General features: G+C 41.0%; 1 protein-coding gene across 2 annotated transcripts in view; it reads left to right on the forward strand.

Moving 5' to 3' along the window:
- The window catches only part of LOC129702861 (ribosomal protein S6 kinase alpha-3), a 71,707-nt gene that overhangs the window by 21,198 nt on the left and 30,403 nt on the right, over positions 1–20,106 (forward strand). For both annotated transcript variants that reach the window (XM_055644903.1, XM_055644904.1), the window contains 8 exons: positions 1,983–2,064; positions 6,659–6,739; positions 9,953–10,032; positions 14,591–14,697; positions 14,860–14,897; positions 16,020–16,162; positions 17,956–18,026; positions 18,143–18,231. In XM_055644903.1, coding sequence (XP_055500878.1) covers positions 1,983–2,064; positions 6,659–6,739; positions 9,953–10,032; positions 14,591–14,697; positions 14,860–14,897; positions 16,020–16,162; positions 17,956–18,026; positions 18,143–18,231 — 691 coding nt within the window. The remainder of the gene's footprint in view (positions 1–1,982; positions 2,065–6,658; positions 6,740–9,952; positions 10,033–14,590; positions 14,698–14,859; positions 14,898–16,019; positions 16,163–17,955; positions 18,027–18,142; positions 18,232–20,106) is intronic.

Here is a 20,106-nt window from a genome sequence, read left to right on the forward strand (position 1 = left end):
CAGGTCAAGTAGGATATGTGCAGGCAAAGGGATGGTCAACGTGTCTGGTTATTTTGCTTCATCAGATCAGCGTATAGAGGGAAAAGAGCCAGTGTGTATAAGTGAGAGGGTGGGATGAGGCAAAGGCTGGACCAGTTGAGGGGATAGGGTGATGGGCAAATTAACCCAAGTAGGGGAGGGGAAAGGGTAGAGAGAGATGCTGATACATTGGTACCAGAGAAGGATAGGAATAGGTAGATGGAAGTAGATTTGGGAGGGGATTGTAAAGGTAAATCAAGGGAGAGAAACCACAGGTAGATTGGGCTATATCCATGTGGAATGAGGTACTGTTCTAATTTGTGTTTGGCTTTACTGTGGAGTGGAAAGGAAGAAGATAGGTTTGTGTGAGAATGGGAAAGCAAGTTGAAATGACCTTTGTCTACATCTTGTATCCTTATCTGCAGAAAGAGCAAGAGAATTTTTACATTTTTTTAGAACTGGATTGCAACTACAATTGGAAAAGAATGGGGGATGAATTGTGTAGGAAAGAACTGCAGATGCTGGGTTAAATCAAAGGTAGACACAAAATGCTGGAGTAACTCAGCGGAACAGGCAGCATCTCTGGATAGAAGGAATGGGTAACGTTTTGGGTCGAGACGCTTCAGACTGAACATGGAACTTGAAAATGGAGGATGAATTCGTACATTATGAAAACAAGGAATAAGACTCTTTGATCCTGGTCTTAATAAATCAGTCTAAACCCCACCGGGTAGTACATTCTAAAGAATCACAACTTTCTGAATGAAGAAATTTCTTGTGCAGCCCAAAATACCTGACAACTTATTAGATTGTTGATTGAAAATGGCATATCTCACTAAAATAGCTTTGAATCGTTAAAGCTTTAAACAATGCCAGAAAGACAAGCCAGCACACTCAAATTATCTATTTTTTCTTAATGTAGTTGCGTTATCATCAGATTAGGTTGTAAATGATGCTACTAATTTCTGTAATACGATAACTTCTGTGCATTTTATATATTTTTCCTAATGCTTATTGATCTTACCCAGTGTGAAGTTTATTCTACATGATTGTCACGAGATATTTCTAAAATTTTGAACCTTGTGATTTTTTTTTCTGTTGTGCAATAAATACAGCTCTGCTTATTTAAAAAAAACCCACAATATCTGACATATTGCACAAATTGCAGAAAAGTTTGAATATTTTTCAAGTAACCTAGTCCACTTTGCAGAACTAGTCTCATTGAGCTACCTGAATATGTTGAGTGTTGTTGGAGTTGCACTCATTCGATAAGTAAAGCATGTATCATCATACTCCTGTCGAAGTTGGATGAATAATTAAGTTGCAGGCAACAGAAAGGTTAAGGTGCCCCATAGATAGCACTTTATTGCAAACAGCATGTATTTTTTTTACTTCTTCCGGGAGGTCACGCCCAACCCAACTGCTGTGCATATTCCCTTGCTGTGCACTTTGCAGTTCCAACACTCTTTTTATATATTTCTTCTTCAATTAGTCCATTCACTAATTGACCAGAGTTTGTTTATCATTGTTTATAGCTTATCCCTAAGGTCTGACAAAGAGTCTTTGTTAGCCGTTTCTCTTCTCACAGATGCAGCCCAACCTGAGTGTTCCCAATATTTCCTCTTTTTATTTTGGATGTCCAGCATCTGTATCTTTTTGAAAATTTTATATATAGGTTATGCTGTTCATCATTCATTTCTGAATGGGGTTTTCCAACTCCTGGCACCTGCCAATTTTCAAAATTTTGCTGTGCACTTTGAAATGTAGGTCTCAAGTTCTGGAATTCCCTGCCTAAATGCTTCCAACTTTAAGATGACCTAATTTCTGAATAAATGTTGGTGTCTCATTGTTGACTATGATTTTGTCAATCTTTATCTAGTTATACCTCTATCTTTGTTTTCTTTACATGTAGTAACGATGTTATATAAATGAGTTGTTAAGTTGTATTTGTTTCCTATAATTAGGTGTTTTTGGTTAGAAAGACCGAAGGTAGTGATGCTGAGCATCTGTATGCTATGAAGGTACTTAAAAAGGCAACATTAAAAGGTGAATATTTCTTTTTTGTTTAAGATGATTTTACCAAGAACTTGTTATTCAGTGTGAAGGGCCTGTCTCACTTATGCTATTATTCAGGCAACTAGGCTGTCGCCGGGGTGTCGCCTGTATGGTTGTGAGTAGTCTCCTCAGTCGCCCAAAGAATTGTAGCATCTTTCTGGTCGCCGCTGGATTTTCAACATGTTGAAACATTTTCGGAGATAGTCGGCGACAGTGGGTTTGACGCCAATGAGTGTAGCTCGACTTCTCCTGACGTAGGTGCTGTCGTAGTTGTCACCAGGTTAACATAGGTTGTCGCCGGTGCTGACTTATTTTGGTTGTTAAAGTAATGATTCTATTTCAAATTTTATGTCGAAGGGGGGAGGGTCCAGTCGCCTGTTACGACTGACAGTCGCCTAAAAATACCCTAAGTGGGACAGGCCCTTTAATCTTATTGTGTAGCAGCACTCTGTTCACATATCTTAACTGAATATTCTGATGTGATGACTCCCTCGCCCCACTCTGAATAAATGATTGCATAGGTTTTCCAATGGAGCTGAAGAATGCTAACAAGTGAGTGAAATTACGTGTTTAAAATCTCAAAAAAGACTATATTAAGACTAGTCTCAATATATTTTAAGTTGGTTACAAGTTACCAATTTACATCTTGATTTTTGGTGAAATCTACACAAAGCACCCAGCTGTCCAGAGGGTACATACAAAACGAAACATTTTGCAGCATCTCGCCAAGATTGTTTTCTGTGCAGGGTTTTTTGATTAAAAATACTAGCGTATAGAACTGGCTTTGGATCCACGAAGAGGTAAAAAGAGATATGAAAATGTTCTTCTCATTTTTTAAATTATTGGCTTAGCAATGCAGCGACAAGCTGTTGCTGTGTGCATTGTCAGGGTTGTTGCTGTGGAGGGGAAGAAAGAATGAATTAACCAAGAAACTAAACAACGTGAAAACATTAATGAAGGGATAAAGATCACGAAAAATAGTAGAATAATGATAAAATAGTAGAATGGCCAAGGATATGTTGATGGCAATGTCAGGTAGTACTGCAATGCAAAGGCATTTCAAGTTTGAGTAACTAGGGGAATAATTTTGATACAAATAAGCACATCCAAAGCCAATATTCTCAGACACAGGAAATAAGTGTTTAGATAAAACGGGAAACAGGAAACTTGTGATATGCATTGGGGACAAACACTGTTGGTAACTAGAAATACATTGGCAAATGTTAGAGGTTAGCTGGGATAAAAACAAAAAGAGAACCCAAATGAAAGTCTTCATTTTGAGACAGCGAGTATTGCGCGTAATGCTTTGTGTTTTTTCTTAAAGTTGTATATAGCATGAAGGTTACACCAAAAGATGAGTTGGCCGCTTGATAATATTTGGAGATGTACAGTAAAGTCCTGTATATCCAGCATCCATGGGGAATGAATAAACCTCTAAATTGCTCAACTGTGTGTCAACTCTACCCATTTAAGTAGCAATGCTTGCCCTGTATGCCACGTATAGCATTTTCAATGCTTTTATCGCCGAGTTTGGGAAGTACTCTTAAGCTTTGCAATTTAATGTAATTGTTGAGAGACCAATATTCATAACATTGATTTTCACCATTTTTTAGTTTTTATTTCCAGTTGATGTTAGAACATTTCCAATTCATATCTTTGATAGTGTTCTTATCAGACAAAGTGAATAGATGGGATAAATTCAGTGTGATTTATGAATTACCGACATCCACTATAAACCCACTGACTCCCATGGCTATCTGGACTACACTTCTTCCCACTCTGCTTCCTGTAAGGACTCCATCCCCTACTCCCAATTCCTTCGTCTATGCCGCATCTGCTCCACGGATGAGGCGTTCCACACCAGGACATCTGAAATGTCCTCATTATTCAGGGAACGGCGGTTCCCTTCCTCCACCATAGATGAGGCTTGCACCAGGGTCTCTTCCATACCCCGCAACACTGCTCTCTCTCTCCCCATCCCCCCCCCCCACTCGCAACAAGGGCAGAGTCCCCCTAGTCCTCACCTTTCACCCCACCAGCTGTCACATACAAAAAGTAATCCGTCAGTTTCGCCACCTCCAACGTGACCCCACCACTCGCCACATCTTCCCATCTCCCCCCATATCTGCCTTCCGCAAAGACTGCTCCCTCCATAACTCCCTTGTCAATTCTTCCCTTCCCTCTCGTACCACCCCCTCCCCGGGCACTTTCCCTTGCAACCACAAGAGATGCAACACTTGTCCCTTTACCTCCCCCCTCGACTCCGTTCAAGGACCCAAGCAGTCGTTCCAGGTGCGACAGAGGTTTACCTGCATCTCCTCCAACCTCATCTATTGCATCCGCTGCTCTAGATGTCAGCAGATCTATATCGGTGAGACCAAGCGGAGGTTGGGCGATCGTTTCGCCGAACACCTCCACTCGGTCCGCAATAACCAAGCTGACCTCCCGGTGGCTCAGCACTTCAACTCCCCCTCCCACTCCGTCTCCGACCTCTTTGTCCTGGGTCTCCTCCATGGCCACAGCGAGCAGCACTGGATATTGGAGGAACAGTACCTCATATTCCGCTTGGGGAGTCTGCTCCCTGAATTTTCCCAATTTTGTTAGTCCTTGCTATCTCCTCCCCTTCCTCAGTCCCCCTGCTGTCTCCTCCCATCCCCCAGCCTTCGGGCTCCTCCTCCTTTTTCCTTTCTTGTCCCCGCCCCCCACCCCCGATCAGTCTGAAGAAGGGTTTCGGCCCGAAACGTTTCCCATTTCATTCGCTCCATAGATGCTGCTGCACCCGCTGAGTTTCTCCAGCTTTTTGTGTACCTGCTATATCACTCACAGGACTAAGGGCATGCTGTGTTGTAGGTTGATAAGAGGCATTGCATGAACAAAAAGACATCGGAAACTGGCACACCAAATTCAAATTTCGATTTTTGTTTTAATTTTGTGTAATATTCTTAAGAAATATTTGCTGGTTGTATGAGAATTCAGAAAGCAAAAATAATGGATAGCTTTACTAAACGTTGTGAAAAGATTTTCTCTGGGTAGGATTCAATTAAAAACAAAATTTGCAGGCTGATACAGTCTTCATTTTTAGATTCTGGAATAGTGTCAAAGAGCTGGAGCAGTATCACTATTCAAGAAAGAAAAGTGGTAAAAAATGAAGCGGTAATCCAGCCAACCTCCGGGGCTTGTGATCTTTCATACAGGACAAAGACAGTCGACATGGGGGAATGTCACCACAATCAAGTTTCCCTTCTAGTTCCACACGCCTATATATTATAGAAATAGTTCTAAATCCAAGAATTTATATCTGAGAGCATTAGTGAAACTACATTACAGTGGATCATCACCAACCTCTTCAGTGAATTTAAGGTGTGAGAATAAATAGGGACCTTGCCAGTTACATAGGTAATATGAGACATGAACAATTTAATTTAGAAATAAATAAGGAGAACCTATATGTGCTTATTAAAATTAAACAATTTCTGAATATTTTGAGTGAAAATTTGAGAGAAAAGAATGATACACATAGTAAAGTGGACAGAACATGGAATGTACAGCACAGGAATGGACCCTTTGGCCTAAAATATCCATGCCAAGTTAAACTAATCTCCACCTCCTTACCTAATATTCTTATTTCCCTGCATATCTAGGAGCTTCTTCAACACTGTTATCATATCTACTACATTCGCCACCATCCCTGGCAGTGTTCCAGGCATCTACCACTCTAAAACACAAAGTTGCCCTACCCTTAAATTCTCCCCCCCCCCCCCCCCCCCCCCCCCCTAATCTAATCTTGAGAGGATGCAAATTTTATCCAACTTCGTCATGATCTGGAATTTTAAGTCTGAATAGACAGTTATAAACTGTGCTTAAAGAGGGCATCGAAAGAAAATCTTAAAAGGGAATTTTACAGGGTTGTAAGCAAAATATACTGGGTGTAACTGACTTTGGATTACTTCCTATGTTGTGAAAGTGATATGATATCCATGAATCTATGTAAGAATGATAACCTTTAAATGAAAATGCTATACTTTTATTGCATTACTCTGCAATCTACTTTTTGATTTTGTATTGCACAGTTACTTGGCTTTTACAATTATGCATCTCCATGGGATTTCAATCTGACTATATTTGTGAAGATTTTTCTGAACCTGTGGATTCACAATCTGACAATTCTCCCATATAAATCCTTTTTGATGGACTCATTTAATTATTTTCAAAATAAGTAACGCACTTGTTATCACAATTCATTTACATTTTGAAAAACCTAATATTGTTAACACATTTACCTGAAATTATCTTAATTTGCCAAGTCTGCTTTTGCAGTAATTGAGCTTAGAAATTAATATTGTGTATTTGCTTTGTAATGGTAAATATTACCAGCATTCAAATGCTGTGCATTTATAAGAATGTAACTCGATCAATCTCTGAAAAGATAGCTTGTATAATATTTGAGTTTTACACTCTTATATTTTAATTTTGTTTATAGCATTCTGCATTAATTTGGTAGATACATTCTGATACCAATGGCACACTATTTATTACTTTTATCAACTATGCTTATTGAAGAACTTATTTTGCACCTTCATGACAGTAAGAGATCGAGTTCGGACTAAAATGGAACGTGACATTTTGGTTGAAGTGAATCATCCATTCGTCGTCAAGTTACACTATGGTGAGTTGGCAATTTTTTTTTCTTTAAATAATCGTAAAGATTCCAATTATTGCAATAACCCTGGTATATATTGGTGAAAGCTCATTAAGTGATAACCAAGTATCATCAGTTACTGTAAATAGTTGCGTTTTTATGTCTTTCAGAAGTAATTTTTGGAAGTTGGGTTGTTTTCCATTTCTATCACTTTAAAAGATGCAAAGTGCTGGAGTGACTCTGGGTCAGGCAACATCTGTGGAGAATGCAAATAGGTGATTTTATGGGCCAAGAACCTTCTTCAGGCTTATTGCGTTGGGGTAGAGAAAACTGGAAGAGCAGTGGGGGCCGGACAAGCCTTGGCAAGTGATAGGTGCCGACAGGGAAGGGGGCAGAGAATTGGGAAAGGGCTGGAGATAAACATGCAAGAAATCTGAGATATAGATGGGGTAGAAGAGGTGTGAATTGTGAAGCCAGAGGAAAGAATATATGTGGGAGGCGAGACCAAAGGGAAGTAATGGGTGAAAATCTGTGGGGCACAGAAAGTGAGGGGGTGGAGGGATGTATGTAGTTTATGGTTACCTAATATTGGAGAATTCGTTGTGCATTCCATTGGGTTGTAAACCTTCAAAGGTGAATACGAGTTGCTGTTCCTCCAGTTTGAGTGTGACCTAACTGGCAATGTAGGAGGCACAGTACAGGGAGTTCAGTGTGGGACTGAGAAGGAGAATTAAAATAGTTAGTAATCGGGAGATCCAGCAGGCCTTGGCAGACAGTGCACATGTTCGATAACATGATTGCCTGCTCTATGCTTGGTCCCGCCGATATAAAGAAGGCCATATTGTGAACACTGAATAGAAACATAGAAACATAGAAATTAGGTGCAGGAGTAGGCCATTCGGCCCTTCGAGCCTGCACCGCCATTCAATATGATCATGGCTGATCATCCAACTCAGTATCCCGTACCTGCCTTCTCTCCATACCCCCTGATCCCCTTAGCCACAAGGGCCACATCTAACTCCCTCTTAAATATAGCCAATGAAGTGGCCTCAACTACCCTCTGTGGCAGAGAGTTCCAGAGATTCACCACTCTCTGCGTGAAAAAAGTTCTTCTCATCTCAGTTTTAAAGGATTTCCCCTTTATCCTTAAGCTGTGACCCCTTGTCCTGGAGTACAGTAGACGAATGCAGTAGACGAGGTTAGAGTAGGAGCATGTGAACTCCTCTCACCTGGAAAGACTGCTGGAGTCCGGGAGGGATGTTGGAGAGGTACAGGTGTTAAATCTCTCTTGGTTCCAGGGGAAAGTACCTGGGGAGGGGGTTATTGCGTGGCAAGCGATAAGTGTATCAAGTAGTTGCAGAAGGAGCAGTTTCTGTGCAAAGCAGAAAGAGGTGTGGATAGGAACATATGACTGGTGGTGGGATTACGTTGAAGGTGGTATGAAAAGTTGGAGAATGATGCGTTGGATGCTGAGCCTTGTGGGGTGTAAAGTAAGCATCAGAGGAACTCTATTCCTGTTCTGTCTGGGGCAGGGGGAGCAAGAGTAGAACAATGGGACACAGAGGAGATGTGGGAGAGGGATCCTTCTATGACAGAAGAGAAGATACAATATTTACTAAAGAAAGAAGACATAGAAAATAGGTGCAGGAGTACGCCATTTAGCCCTTCGAGCCAGAATCGCCATTCAATATGATCATGGCTGTCAGTACCCCGTTCCTGTTTTCTCCCCATATTCGTTGATTCCGTTGGCCCTAAGAGCTATACCTAACTTTCTCATGAAAACATCCTGTGAATTGGCCTCCACAGCCTTCTGTGGCATAGAATGCCACAGATTCACATCTTTCCGGGTGAAAACATTTTTCCTCATCTCAGTCCTAAATGGTATACCCCTTATTCTTAAACTGTGACCCCTGGTTCTGGACTCGCTCAACACCAGGGACATTTTTCCTGCATCTAGCCTGTCAAATCCCTTAAGAATTTTATATGTTTCTAAAAGATCCCCTCTCGTCCTTCTAAATTCCAGTGAATAATCAGATTGTCCTAGAATGGAAAGCCACAACTTGGGGGCAGAGATGGAGAAATTGAGATAGCGTCTTTGGAAAAACGATGCCAGTGGTAATTCTAGGTGTGATGGGTTCATGTGTATCTCCTCAAACTTCATCAAGTGTATTCAGTTCCCAATGTGGCATCCTTTACATCGGCGAAACCAAGCAAAGACTTGGCGACTGTTTCACTACACGCGTGTTTTGCCCACCAAGGCCTGCTGGATATACTGGTTCTTAACCATTTTAACTCTCCTTCATATTCCCATTCTGACTTGTCCTGGGACCTCCATTGCCAGAGTGAGGCCACAGCACCGCGTGTTCTGGATGGGTTACAATCTAATGGTATCTAACATTACAATCTAATGGTATGAACATTGAATACTCCAATTTTGGTAACTAACCTACTTACAATCCCAGTTTCTCCCCGCCTTCTCTGTGCCCCACCTGGGTTCACACCCATTTCTTCCCTCCCCTATCCCCTTCCACTTATATTTCTTCCTCTGGCTTTTCAAATTGCACCCCTTCCATCCTTATCATACACTTTGTCTTTTCATCGCTGCCATTTATCCAGCCATCTGCCAATCAAAACCCTTCCCCTCGCTTGTATCCACCTATTACTTGCCAAGCTTTGTCCTGCCTCCACTTCTCATCCAGTCTCCTCCCCCCCCCACCACTACCACAATCAGACTGAGGAAGTGTCCCAACCTGAAATGTCATCTATTTATGTTCTCCAGAGGTGCTGCCTGATCTGCTGAGTTACTCCAGCTGTCTATTTTTGTAAACCTGCAACTGTAGTTCCTTGTATCTCCTTTATTTTCCTTTGTTGTTTTTATCCTTCAGTACCACATTTCCTACCTGTTTTTATTCCTAATTATTTTTAAATTGAAGCTTGTGGTCCCTTAATCTATTGCAGTAAACATTGTGCAGTCTAAATTTTCTCTGTTGTCGTTCTAATACCGCTGAAAGTCTTTAGGTTGCTATGAATGTAATAAATGTGCTTTCATCACTGGCCACAAAATTCAGGCCTTTGTTTATGATGCCTTCCTGTCACATTTCCGCCTTTATAGTGGTGACTGCATTTGAAAAATATGCTTTGGTTTTGAGATATTTTGTGGTTGTGAATAATGCTTCATAAGTGCAAGTCTTCACTGCTGGTTTTTAACTCTTACTCATAAGAATTAACACATTTTCAAAGCTTTCCAGACCGAAGGGAAGCTCTACCTTCTATTGGATTTTCTCAGGGGAGGTGACTTGTTTACACGGCTGTCCAAGGAGGTAAGACGTTCAGATGTGCAATGCATTTTTATATAAAATAGGAGGACTTATTCTGCTTTGAAATATATGTAATGGTTCTACCTTGGCTTCAATAGTACATCAGTTTCCATCCACCACTAGACTTGACAGATTCAGATTCAGATTCAATTTTAATTGTCATTGTCAGTGTACAGTACAGAGACAACGAAATGCATTTAGCATCTCCCTGGAAGAGCGACATAGCAAATGATTTGAATAAATAATAATAAGTGTCCGGGGGGGGAAGGTGGTGATTGGCAGTCACCGAGGTACGTTGTTGAGTAGAGTGACAGCCGCCGGGAAGAAGCTGTTCCTCGACCTGCTGGTTCGGCAACGGAGAGACCTGTAGCTCCTCCCGGATGGTAGGAGGGTAAACAGTCAATGGTTGGGGTGAGAGCAGTCCTTGGCGATGCTGAGCGCCCTCCGCAGATAGCGCTTGCTTTGGACAGACTCTTCCAGTTCCTCTCATTACTTTGCTTGCCATCTTTACTGGATGAGCAGATATTTACATCCCCATAGCAAATATTGGGAACATTGGACATCTTTATTTTATGTTTAGATTGGAGATACAAGTGGAAACACGGCCTTCGGCCCATCAAGTCTACGTCGACCTACAATTACCCCGTACACCACACATGCTAGGCACAATTTACAGAAACCAATTAACCTGCAAACCTATACGTCTTTGGAATGTGGGAGGAAACCGGTGCGTCCAGAGAAAATTCACGCAGTCACAGTGAGAACGTGCAAGCTCCATACAGACTATATGCGATCGAACCCGGCTCTCTGGTGCTTTAAGACAGCAACTCTACACAGGGCTCTCACCTAACTTTTTTTCCCTGTTGTCAGCTGGGCAACCTTGGCAGCTTTTTTGGTTGCCAAATGACAGTTTAGGTGGTTATTTAAGACAGTTTGCATGACGCGTGCGATAATGTGCTCAGACGAAGTGCGTAGTTACCAGTCGGAATTATGCTCAATGAAGCATTCACAAACTAAGCCACAAACTAAACATATTCACCACTCAAGACATGATATATACCACAATGACATGCAGCAAAATTATAATACAGTATCTCAACTATTTTTACATATTGCAATTAATGCAATTTCTATTAGTTCTTTCTACTTCCAAACAAAAATGTAGTTAGATTATTCAACGTATGATCAGCCTGTGTCAATAAATCCTGGACCATGGTAACATATATGCTTAACCATGCATACTACCGATTGAAGCAAGCATGTTTTCTGTGAAGGACCGAAAATTACCATGACATGGCCATAGCATGGGTCGTTATTGTTATTGGCACAGAAACACTCGCTTCCCACATAATTTATCCATAACAAAATATACAGGTTACAACGAAATTTCTAAAGGCATTTTACGATAATAGCTGTTAAAACCGACTATACCCATCTGACTGGTTAAACATTACACTAACTGACTAGAGATGGCTAAAGGACATAACTGCAGCAAATGTTCTTTTGGTAATATGTTTAAAGGTGTCAAACCGGCACATTACCGGACATTCAGATTAGATGTACTTGGTGTGAACAGCAATGAAGATACCCAGTTTGAACGCAACAGATTTTTTAAAAATAATTGATAAACGCTGTTTCCATCATTCCCACTTCAGAATTAACATCAAGGGGTTAAAAAAGAACACGGTTGGTATATCCTTTTTTGCGGAGTTTTGTGTTATAATAGAGCGATTGTTTCTCCTTTTTTTTCTTTTCTTTCTAGGGTCTATTTCCTTTCTTTATTTCCTTCTCTAACTTCTTCTCTAAGGGGCTTTCTTTTCCCAACACTTTCCTGCACCTTCGCGACTCTTGCTCACTTTCCTTACTTTTATTTCTACCTTTTTTAAAGCTCGAAAAACGAAGTGGTACAACAAATGTAATAAGATATATGTGATGTGTATTACTGTAATTTACTGTACTTCTAATAAAAATAAATTAAAAAAAAAAAATTAACATCAAAATTTCAACTGAAATATCTCCTAACCAAATTTGTGATGTATATGACCGACTGTAGAAGTAAAACCTGGATAAATCCAACATATAGTTGTGAATGTTGCTTATTAAATAACTACAGTACTGATACCCCATATTAAGAGCATTGATTTGCCGTTAAAATGAATTCTGTAATAACGTGTCAACGGTAGCAGTGACAATCGAACACTGCGGTTTTAATGTTTCATGTGTTCACAATTTAATTAATCCATCTTTATGGACTAAAACAAATAATAATCAGACTGATCCCCCCCCCCCCCCATTCTTCTTGAAGGGGGGGATCAGTACAGGATGGATGGAGGGAGGGGGGTTCAGTACAGTGTGGATCGGAGGGTCTGTGCAGGATGAATGGGGGATCACTACAGGATGAATGAGGGGATCAGTATAGGATGAATGAGGGGATCAGTATAGGATGAATGAATAGGGGATCAGTATAGGATGAATGAGGAGAGCAGTACAGGGTGAATGAGTGGAGCAGTACAGGGTGAATGGGGGAGAGTTGCAGGATGAATGGAGGAGAAGTGCAGGATGGATGGGAAGAGGAGTAAGTACAAGATGAATTGTGGGACCAGTGTAGGATGGATGGGTGGGCGGCAGGAGAATCAATGCGAGGTGGATAGGGTGATCAGTGCAGGATGAATAGATGGGGAGGGAGCATAGGGGATGTTAGTAAGGATTGAATAGAAGACGGAATGGGAATCGGTGCGGGGTGAAGACGAGGGGCCCCAGGATAAGGAGGCGGGGAGGTGGGCGTACAAGAGAGGGGGGGGTGAGGTGGGGAGGAAGGAAGGAAGCTCAGTGCTCCTCTGACAACATCGCCCCGCTGCCTTGACTGTCCCTGTCCGCCGCCAAAGGGGGAGGCGGTTGGGATCTCCTCGCCACCGGCACCCCTCCTCCGCCAGCCAACAGAAAGGTGCGGGGCCGAGCGGTGCAGCTCAAAGATCCTATAGCTATATTCTGACGGCGGAAGGAGGCCTTCCCCTCCCTCCCTCGGCGTGCGGGAGGGTCTGTTTTGAAAGCGCCATTGGCGGAGTGGCAGGCAGCGGTCGCTATCAGGGCGGGCGGGGTACGGGAGGAGGAGATGGAGCCGCTATGCGGGGTCCGTTATTCGCTCCGACCCTTCATCACCAAGCACCTAATGTCTGCCCCGCATTACAGCCGCTGCCAACACAAAACGTCACGTTCCTTTTCTCTCAGAGATGCTGCCTGACCCGCGGAGTTACTCCATTTTTTTTGTGTCTATCTTCGGTATAAACCAGTAGCTGCAGTGCCAAGCCAGGCAAAATGGCACCCGGGCAACCGTTAATTTCGAGCCCTGCCACAGCTGTGCTTCTGTGCCCGCAGGTGTTATAAGCACCATTCTCAAGTCTCTGTCTGCTAAGTCTTTGCAGGTGAACAAGACCGTTCATATATGGGTTGTGTCTCAAAGTTTGACCTTTATAAATCACATAACGATCCTTTCTCGGCACATCTGTCGAAACCCAGATCTGTGACGTGTAATCTAAATACTTAATTACTCGTTTGCCTGCATCCTCCATCCATCTAAACGTCAGATCATCCCAAGCTGTTTTCCATACTTGCTTTATCTTACTCGGAGATTTGCCACAACTTTCTGCCCTGCTGCTATTTTGGTTCAAAGACCTCTAAAACAAAACTCTAACCTTCCCTTCGATTGCAACTCTTTCTTTTCCCTCCTTGGTCTGGTTCTCATTTCATCTCGGACTGTTTAGAACTATGTTTTGTACCCAGGTTTCAGTCTAATTAAGGGGCTGTCCCACTTCGGCTATTTTTTAGGTGACTACAGGCGACTAGGCTGTCGCCACATGGTTGCCGGGGTGTCACCTGTATGGTCGTGAATAGTCTCCTCAGTCGCTCAGAATCGTAGCGTCTTTCTGGTCGCCACTGAATTTTCAACATGTTCAAAGATTTTCGGCGACAGTAGGTTGAAGCCAATGAACGTAGCTTGATATCTCCTGACGTACGCGCTGTCGTAGGTTGGCGCCAGTGCTGACTGCGGTGAATTCCTTTGGCGACTACCTACGTCAACCTGTACCGGCGACTGAGTTGTCCTCAGCTGTCACCGACAGTGTCATAGCTTGTTGTAACTTGTCGCAGGTGGACGTAGGTTGACTTCGGTTGTCTTAGGTTGTCGTCCGTGTGGTCGTAGGTTGTTGTAGATGTGGTCGTAGGTGGACGTACTAATGGGCTGCTTGCGCAGCTTGACATTGACTGGGTGGTAGGTTGGTGTAGCTTGTTGTAGACATTGTCGTAGGAGGTCCAGTTGCCGTTTTTTCGGCGACCTGCTACGACTATGACAGTCGTCTAAAAAATCACTTAAGTGGGACTCTAGTGCCTAGAGTGACAGACTATTTCATCGGTGTATTAAATGCCATTTGAGACGGTTAAGATTAAATAAAACTCCAATCAAAGAATTTGTTAGCTTTTTCCTAAAGATGTGTTGCATTTTAGATTTACTCAATGTATGGTCAACTTTAATTTGTTCTTACTGCATGTTATTTCTGTTCTCAAGGTCATGTTCACTGAGGAAGATGTTAAGTTTTACCTTGCAGAATTGGCACTTGCTTTGGATCATCTTCATGGTCTGGGAATTATCTACAGAGATCTAAAGCCAGAAAAGTAAGCTGTTTCTATTAGGCTTTTTTTCTGTGTGCTCAGCAGATTATCTATTTTGTTTTTTGCACGATTGATTATAATTAGTGCGGTGTGTAAATTTTACTGAAATTAACCTATTTTTGATTAATTCATGGAATTATATGTGATTTTTTTTTTTTCTTTCAGTATTTTGCTGGATGAGGAGGGCCATATTAAATTGACAGGTGAGTAATTTCTTTAGTTTTGCTGATTTTTATTCATAGAAGGTCAATGATTGGAAACAACATAAAACGGACTGTTCTTGCTGTGCGTGATGGAGGCACAGACTTCCTGCAAGCAAAGAAAAAATATCAATAAAGTTACTGATAATGGCACTTGGGCCACCATGACATATTGATCAAAAGGTCTGTGGGGAGTTATTGTCCCTTCTCTACCTTGTTAGTATCTGTGCATTTAGGTGCATTATCTGGCATGCTGTCTGCCAGTCCCTCCACTGGAACCATCTTTAGGGTATCGTCAAACTCAGCACCGACTTTAACATTGCCCTCCACCCTCCAATTATTTTTCTCCATAGAATGTCTACAATATGTGTATGTATGAATAATGTGTGTGTGTGTGTGTGGGTGGGGGGATTTGTTCCTACAATTTTTTTGCCTCTCAACATGAATGCATGGTCTACAGGTGAGGGAATTCTGATTGTAGGCAGAATTCCTTAACTCGAAATGGATATGGCATTGGTTAAATATAGTTGTACATGTTAATGGAAGAGTTGGCTTTGTTAATTTTCAAAACAAATCCTTAAAGTGATTTCCTGCTGTGAACCTTGGTAAACTAGTTCAATTCTAATTTTTCACAAATTCCACGAGATCAAACGTTTTGGTGGTGATTTGTGAATTCCTGTTCACGATTTTGCTTACCAAATCTGCTGTAAAGACAGCAAATACAACTATACCCAAACTATATATTCTTGATTTTTTTATTTTTCAGGGTTAAAAAATCTCAGACGTGCAGTTTGATCATTATCAATTTAGAAAATAAGTTTAGATAATAAGTTCTTTGTAAATCAATTGCACAACTTAATCTGGGATTTTTTTCTTAAAATCTATAACTAGAAATTCAATGGAAGGACAGCCATCACACTTGAGACAATTCTTTACATTTGCTGAAAAATTTCTGCCGCCTTTTTCAAGAGCTGCAATCAACAAAATACTGTGTTTCAGTGTTAATGTCAAATAGTTAATTAGTCTGAATTTGCGACACTTCTTGATTTCAAAGTATCGGTAGTATACAAGTGTTGTACACCAGATGAATGGCATGAATTCTAAAATAAACTCTTTTACACTTAGATTTTGGTTTGAGCAAAGAGTCTATCGATCATGAGAAGAAAGCCTATTCATTTTGTGGCACTGTGGAGTACATGGCACCAGAGGTTGTCAACCGGCGAGGTCATACTCAGAGTGCTGACTGGTGGTCTTTTGGTGTTCTCATGGTAAGCTTTGGTCCATTTTCCACACAGAAATCGTCTTAATACCTAATTTGCATTTACTCAATCTCCCAGACTTTAAAAAAAAAAAAAAAAAAAAAAAGTTTATCTTTTTGTACATTTGAGGACCGTTGAACACTGGTAGCTTTTGAATTATCAGTCCCAAATGTTCTCACATAAATGTTCTAAATAAATCTCATTTGAAAGCAATACTTCTGAGATACTAATCACCATTAATCCTGTTGCATGCTGTGGATTTTACATCCATGTTTCTTATTCTACCACCTTTTGTCAGCTTGTAAATCTTCTATGCTGGAGCTTGGTCAGGATAACATTTAATAACGTTTTCGATAATTTATTTGAATTTCTAGTGTTATTTTTAATGAATAAGGTTTTTGAGAATTATTTTCCATTCCAATTTTGTATTTTTTCATTTGGGTCTTGGGGATTTGTGTAGTTTATAGAACTCCAATTTATGTCCCATAGTAAAGTTGTTTTATGGAAACACGATAGTAAAGGCTTTGGATGACATTGCACCATATTTTACTTTCATAAATGATTTTCTTTCATTAGATGAGTGTATTAGTTAATGCAAGTGACTAAATACATGATTCCTCAGTCATGCAGCATGGAAATGAGCCCTTCCATGGCAAATAAGATCCCCCATCTAAGCTACTTTTGGGCATTTGCATGCATTTGGTCCACATCCCTCTAAACCTTTCCTATCCATGCACTTGTCCAAGTGTCTTTCAAATACTGTTATAGTATCAGCCTTAACTATTACGACAGCCGTTCGATATACCTACCGCTCTCCGAGTGAAAAGGTTATGTATCCTACAGGTTAGTATTAAATCTTTCCCCTCTCACCTTTAAAATATGTCCTCTTGTTTTTGATTCCCCTACCCTGGGCAATAGACTCTGCATTCACCTTTTCTATCAGCCTCCTGCACTCCAAGATCACCCCTCAGCCTCCATCCTGCACTCCAATATCACCCCTCAGCTTCCTGAAATCCTGCTCCATGTTGAGACCATGAGTGGCGCGTCAGCAGCATTTGCTAATTAAGTTTGGGACTTCCGTGTATTCTTGTGCCAAAACTTACTGGCATCTCTGGAGAAATTCCAACAACATCTGGGTCAATGGACTACTTACTTAATTAAAATTAAAAATTTCAACAAGAGGTATATTTTACAGAATTAAGTTACTGTTTACTTGTATCCAATTTGTTAGCCTGATCAGATCCTATCTATATTCTTTGAGGCATTCAAATGTTGCACCGGTTGCTTCTGGGATATTTCAAGATTGAGAAAAAGAGTTGTGCAGTGCATATTATTTTTTGACCTTTTAAAATAAAATCACTTGTTCCAGGGAGTACTTTGAAAAACCTTGACAGTGATTCTTTTATTAAATGGATTAATTTGCATTTCTGTGGGAATGCTTCAATTAGAAGTAATAATGTGAATTTATTAGGTTTATTCCAAAATAAAATTTATACCAATGTGGCATGAAGTAACAGTGCTATTCATAGCCACACTGGAGATTGTGTCATTTGTGTTAATCATACATAGCAGTTCCACAATTGACATAATGAATATAGTGTTTTCCTCAATTTTCTTACTCCTTTATTGGAGAAAGCTGTTGTAGTCATTGACATTAGTTCAGTTTCTTCAATTCTTTGCTACGTAAATTAAATTTGTTTACTGGGACCATAAAGTATGTTCTCCTTTGGTCATATGACACCTTGTAATAAATGTTTTGTATTTAAAAATTGTGCCATAGTAAACTTTGTTCTCTCTCCTAGTTTGAAATGCTTACAGGTACCTTGCCCTTTCAAGGGAAGGACAGAAAAGAAACCATGACAATGATCCTAAAGTAAGTTCTTTTAAAGTATTTTGGTCTTGTAAATGATGTGATTTTTACGGTCAAAAATTGTTCTTGCGTCCAATTCTTCAAAATAAGGTTTCTTATTTCTTGTATGTTTATTGCAGAGCAAAATTGGGAATGCCACAATTTTTAAGCACGGACTCCCAAAGCCTATTGCGAATGCTTTTCAAACGTAATCCTGGAAACAGACTAGGTATTTATGCAGTTAATATATTTTATTCATTATGAACTGGTAGTGGAAGCAATTTAGGGGCTTATGGAATTCTAAATCACGAGCTGATAATTTGGTCTATCGTGGGCATGAAAAATGTTAGTCCCACTCTCCTGATCTTTGACCATTACCATTCAAATTTCCTTTTTGCTTTGATTAGCGATTCAATTCCTTTTTTTAAAGGTTACTAGACCAATGGCAGAGGTGGGTCTGCTCCCCCAACGCAGCCGTTCCCTACCCGCAGCCCCCACGGGAGACGTGGTCGTCGAAGTCGGGTCCCGGCCGTTTTAAAATAGCGTCTCTTGAAGTCGTCGAAGTCTGGTCCGTTTCGCCAAGGCGCGATTGCGGGGGGGTGGCGGGGCGGCATCACACACACCAACCACCCACACACACACACAGTTTTAAAAGAATAACCCCCCAGCCGTTCCCTACCCGCAGCCGCTCCCTACCCGCAGCCCCCACGGGAGACGTGGTCCTCGAACTGAAGCCGTCCTTGAAAGGCCGAATTAAATGGCGTCTCTTGAGGTTGAAATGCGGGCGCCAGCAGCCGTTATGGTCGCTGGCCAGAAGGAGGCGACAAAATGAGTGAGTGAGTGTGGGGGGGGAGAAGGATTTGATTTAAAACGTGTACTTAAAGGCGACGAAATGTAATGAGGAGTGGATACTTGGAAAGAAAAGCGAAATCTCCACCGAAATGGAAAAGACCAATGGAGATTGAGCGTCTGGATTTGGCGTGGCAGTGAATCAAAGGAAGAAAGTAAAAGGATCCATTCCGATTGGACATCTGCGAGCATCGGCCATTCCGATTGGACATCTGCGAGCATCGGCAGTTCCGATTGGACATCTGCGAGTATTGGGCACGAATCAAAAGGCAGAAAGGCAGCCAGTCGTCAGGCACAGAGTTTTAAAGATAGACAGACAGACAGACGAAGTGCCTCGGGCTCTGTGTTTCAGATCATTACTGATGCGAGGAGAATAAAAATGGTTTGTTTGCTGTTAAGTTCTCCACCCCAACTCTCCCGATTTTGGTTTTCAGAGAATTCAGATTTTTCTGCCAGTGGAATTTTTGAATAGTAGTGTAGTGATTCAAATAGTTTTTGAATTGCATTGTACTTTCAAATTGATAAGAAACTTAATAGTTACAGACAAGGAAGGTGTACAGAATGTAGAACTTCTCAAGAACTAGCACAGTTACGGTTGGCCGGCTGTCCTGTGGCTGCTAATATTGCAAAACTGAGCGAGTACTAAACAGTTGGAGCTGCAATCTTTTACTTGAAGCACCAACTGAACTTGTTAGGTTTCTGAAGTGCATATGAAAGCTCTTGTGGTGTTGTTTAGAAGAGCACCAGGGAAATTTCCTTACTAATGCTCTGAATTTCTGGCAGTATATTTATTTTTACTCAATATTACTAGAAACTGTTTCTCTGGTTAGCATCACGTCTATTTGTGAGCACTCGCTGTACATAATGAAAACATCACAGTTATTATTGGAACAATGACAGCATCGCAAAGAGAAGTTATTATCTGAAAAGTGATTTGGATGCTCCGCAATGGATGTGAAAGATGATTGCTTTAAATACAAATCATATTTCTTTAATTTTCTCATAATACTAGGTTGTAAGAATAAAGATTTTGTACAACTATCAGGCAATGGCCTAAATTCAAATGCAGAAATTTGGTTGTCTTTTATTTTGTTAGATTATTTGCCCATACCTTTTGCTATAATCATATGCATGGTGATAATACTCACTGTGGTCATTGTATAATAGCAATTAAAGGTCGTCTTATAACATCAATGTCACTTAGTGTTTGATGGTGAGAATGGATGAACATAATCTAATAGAAATTGCTTATTTC

The sequence above is a fragment of the Leucoraja erinacea genome, chromosome 13, assembly GCF_028641065.1.
Source record: "Leucoraja erinacea ecotype New England chromosome 13, Leri_hhj_1, whole genome shotgun sequence".
NCBI classification, from domain to species: Eukaryota; Metazoa; Chordata; class Chondrichthyes; order Rajiformes; family Rajidae; genus Leucoraja; species Leucoraja erinaceus.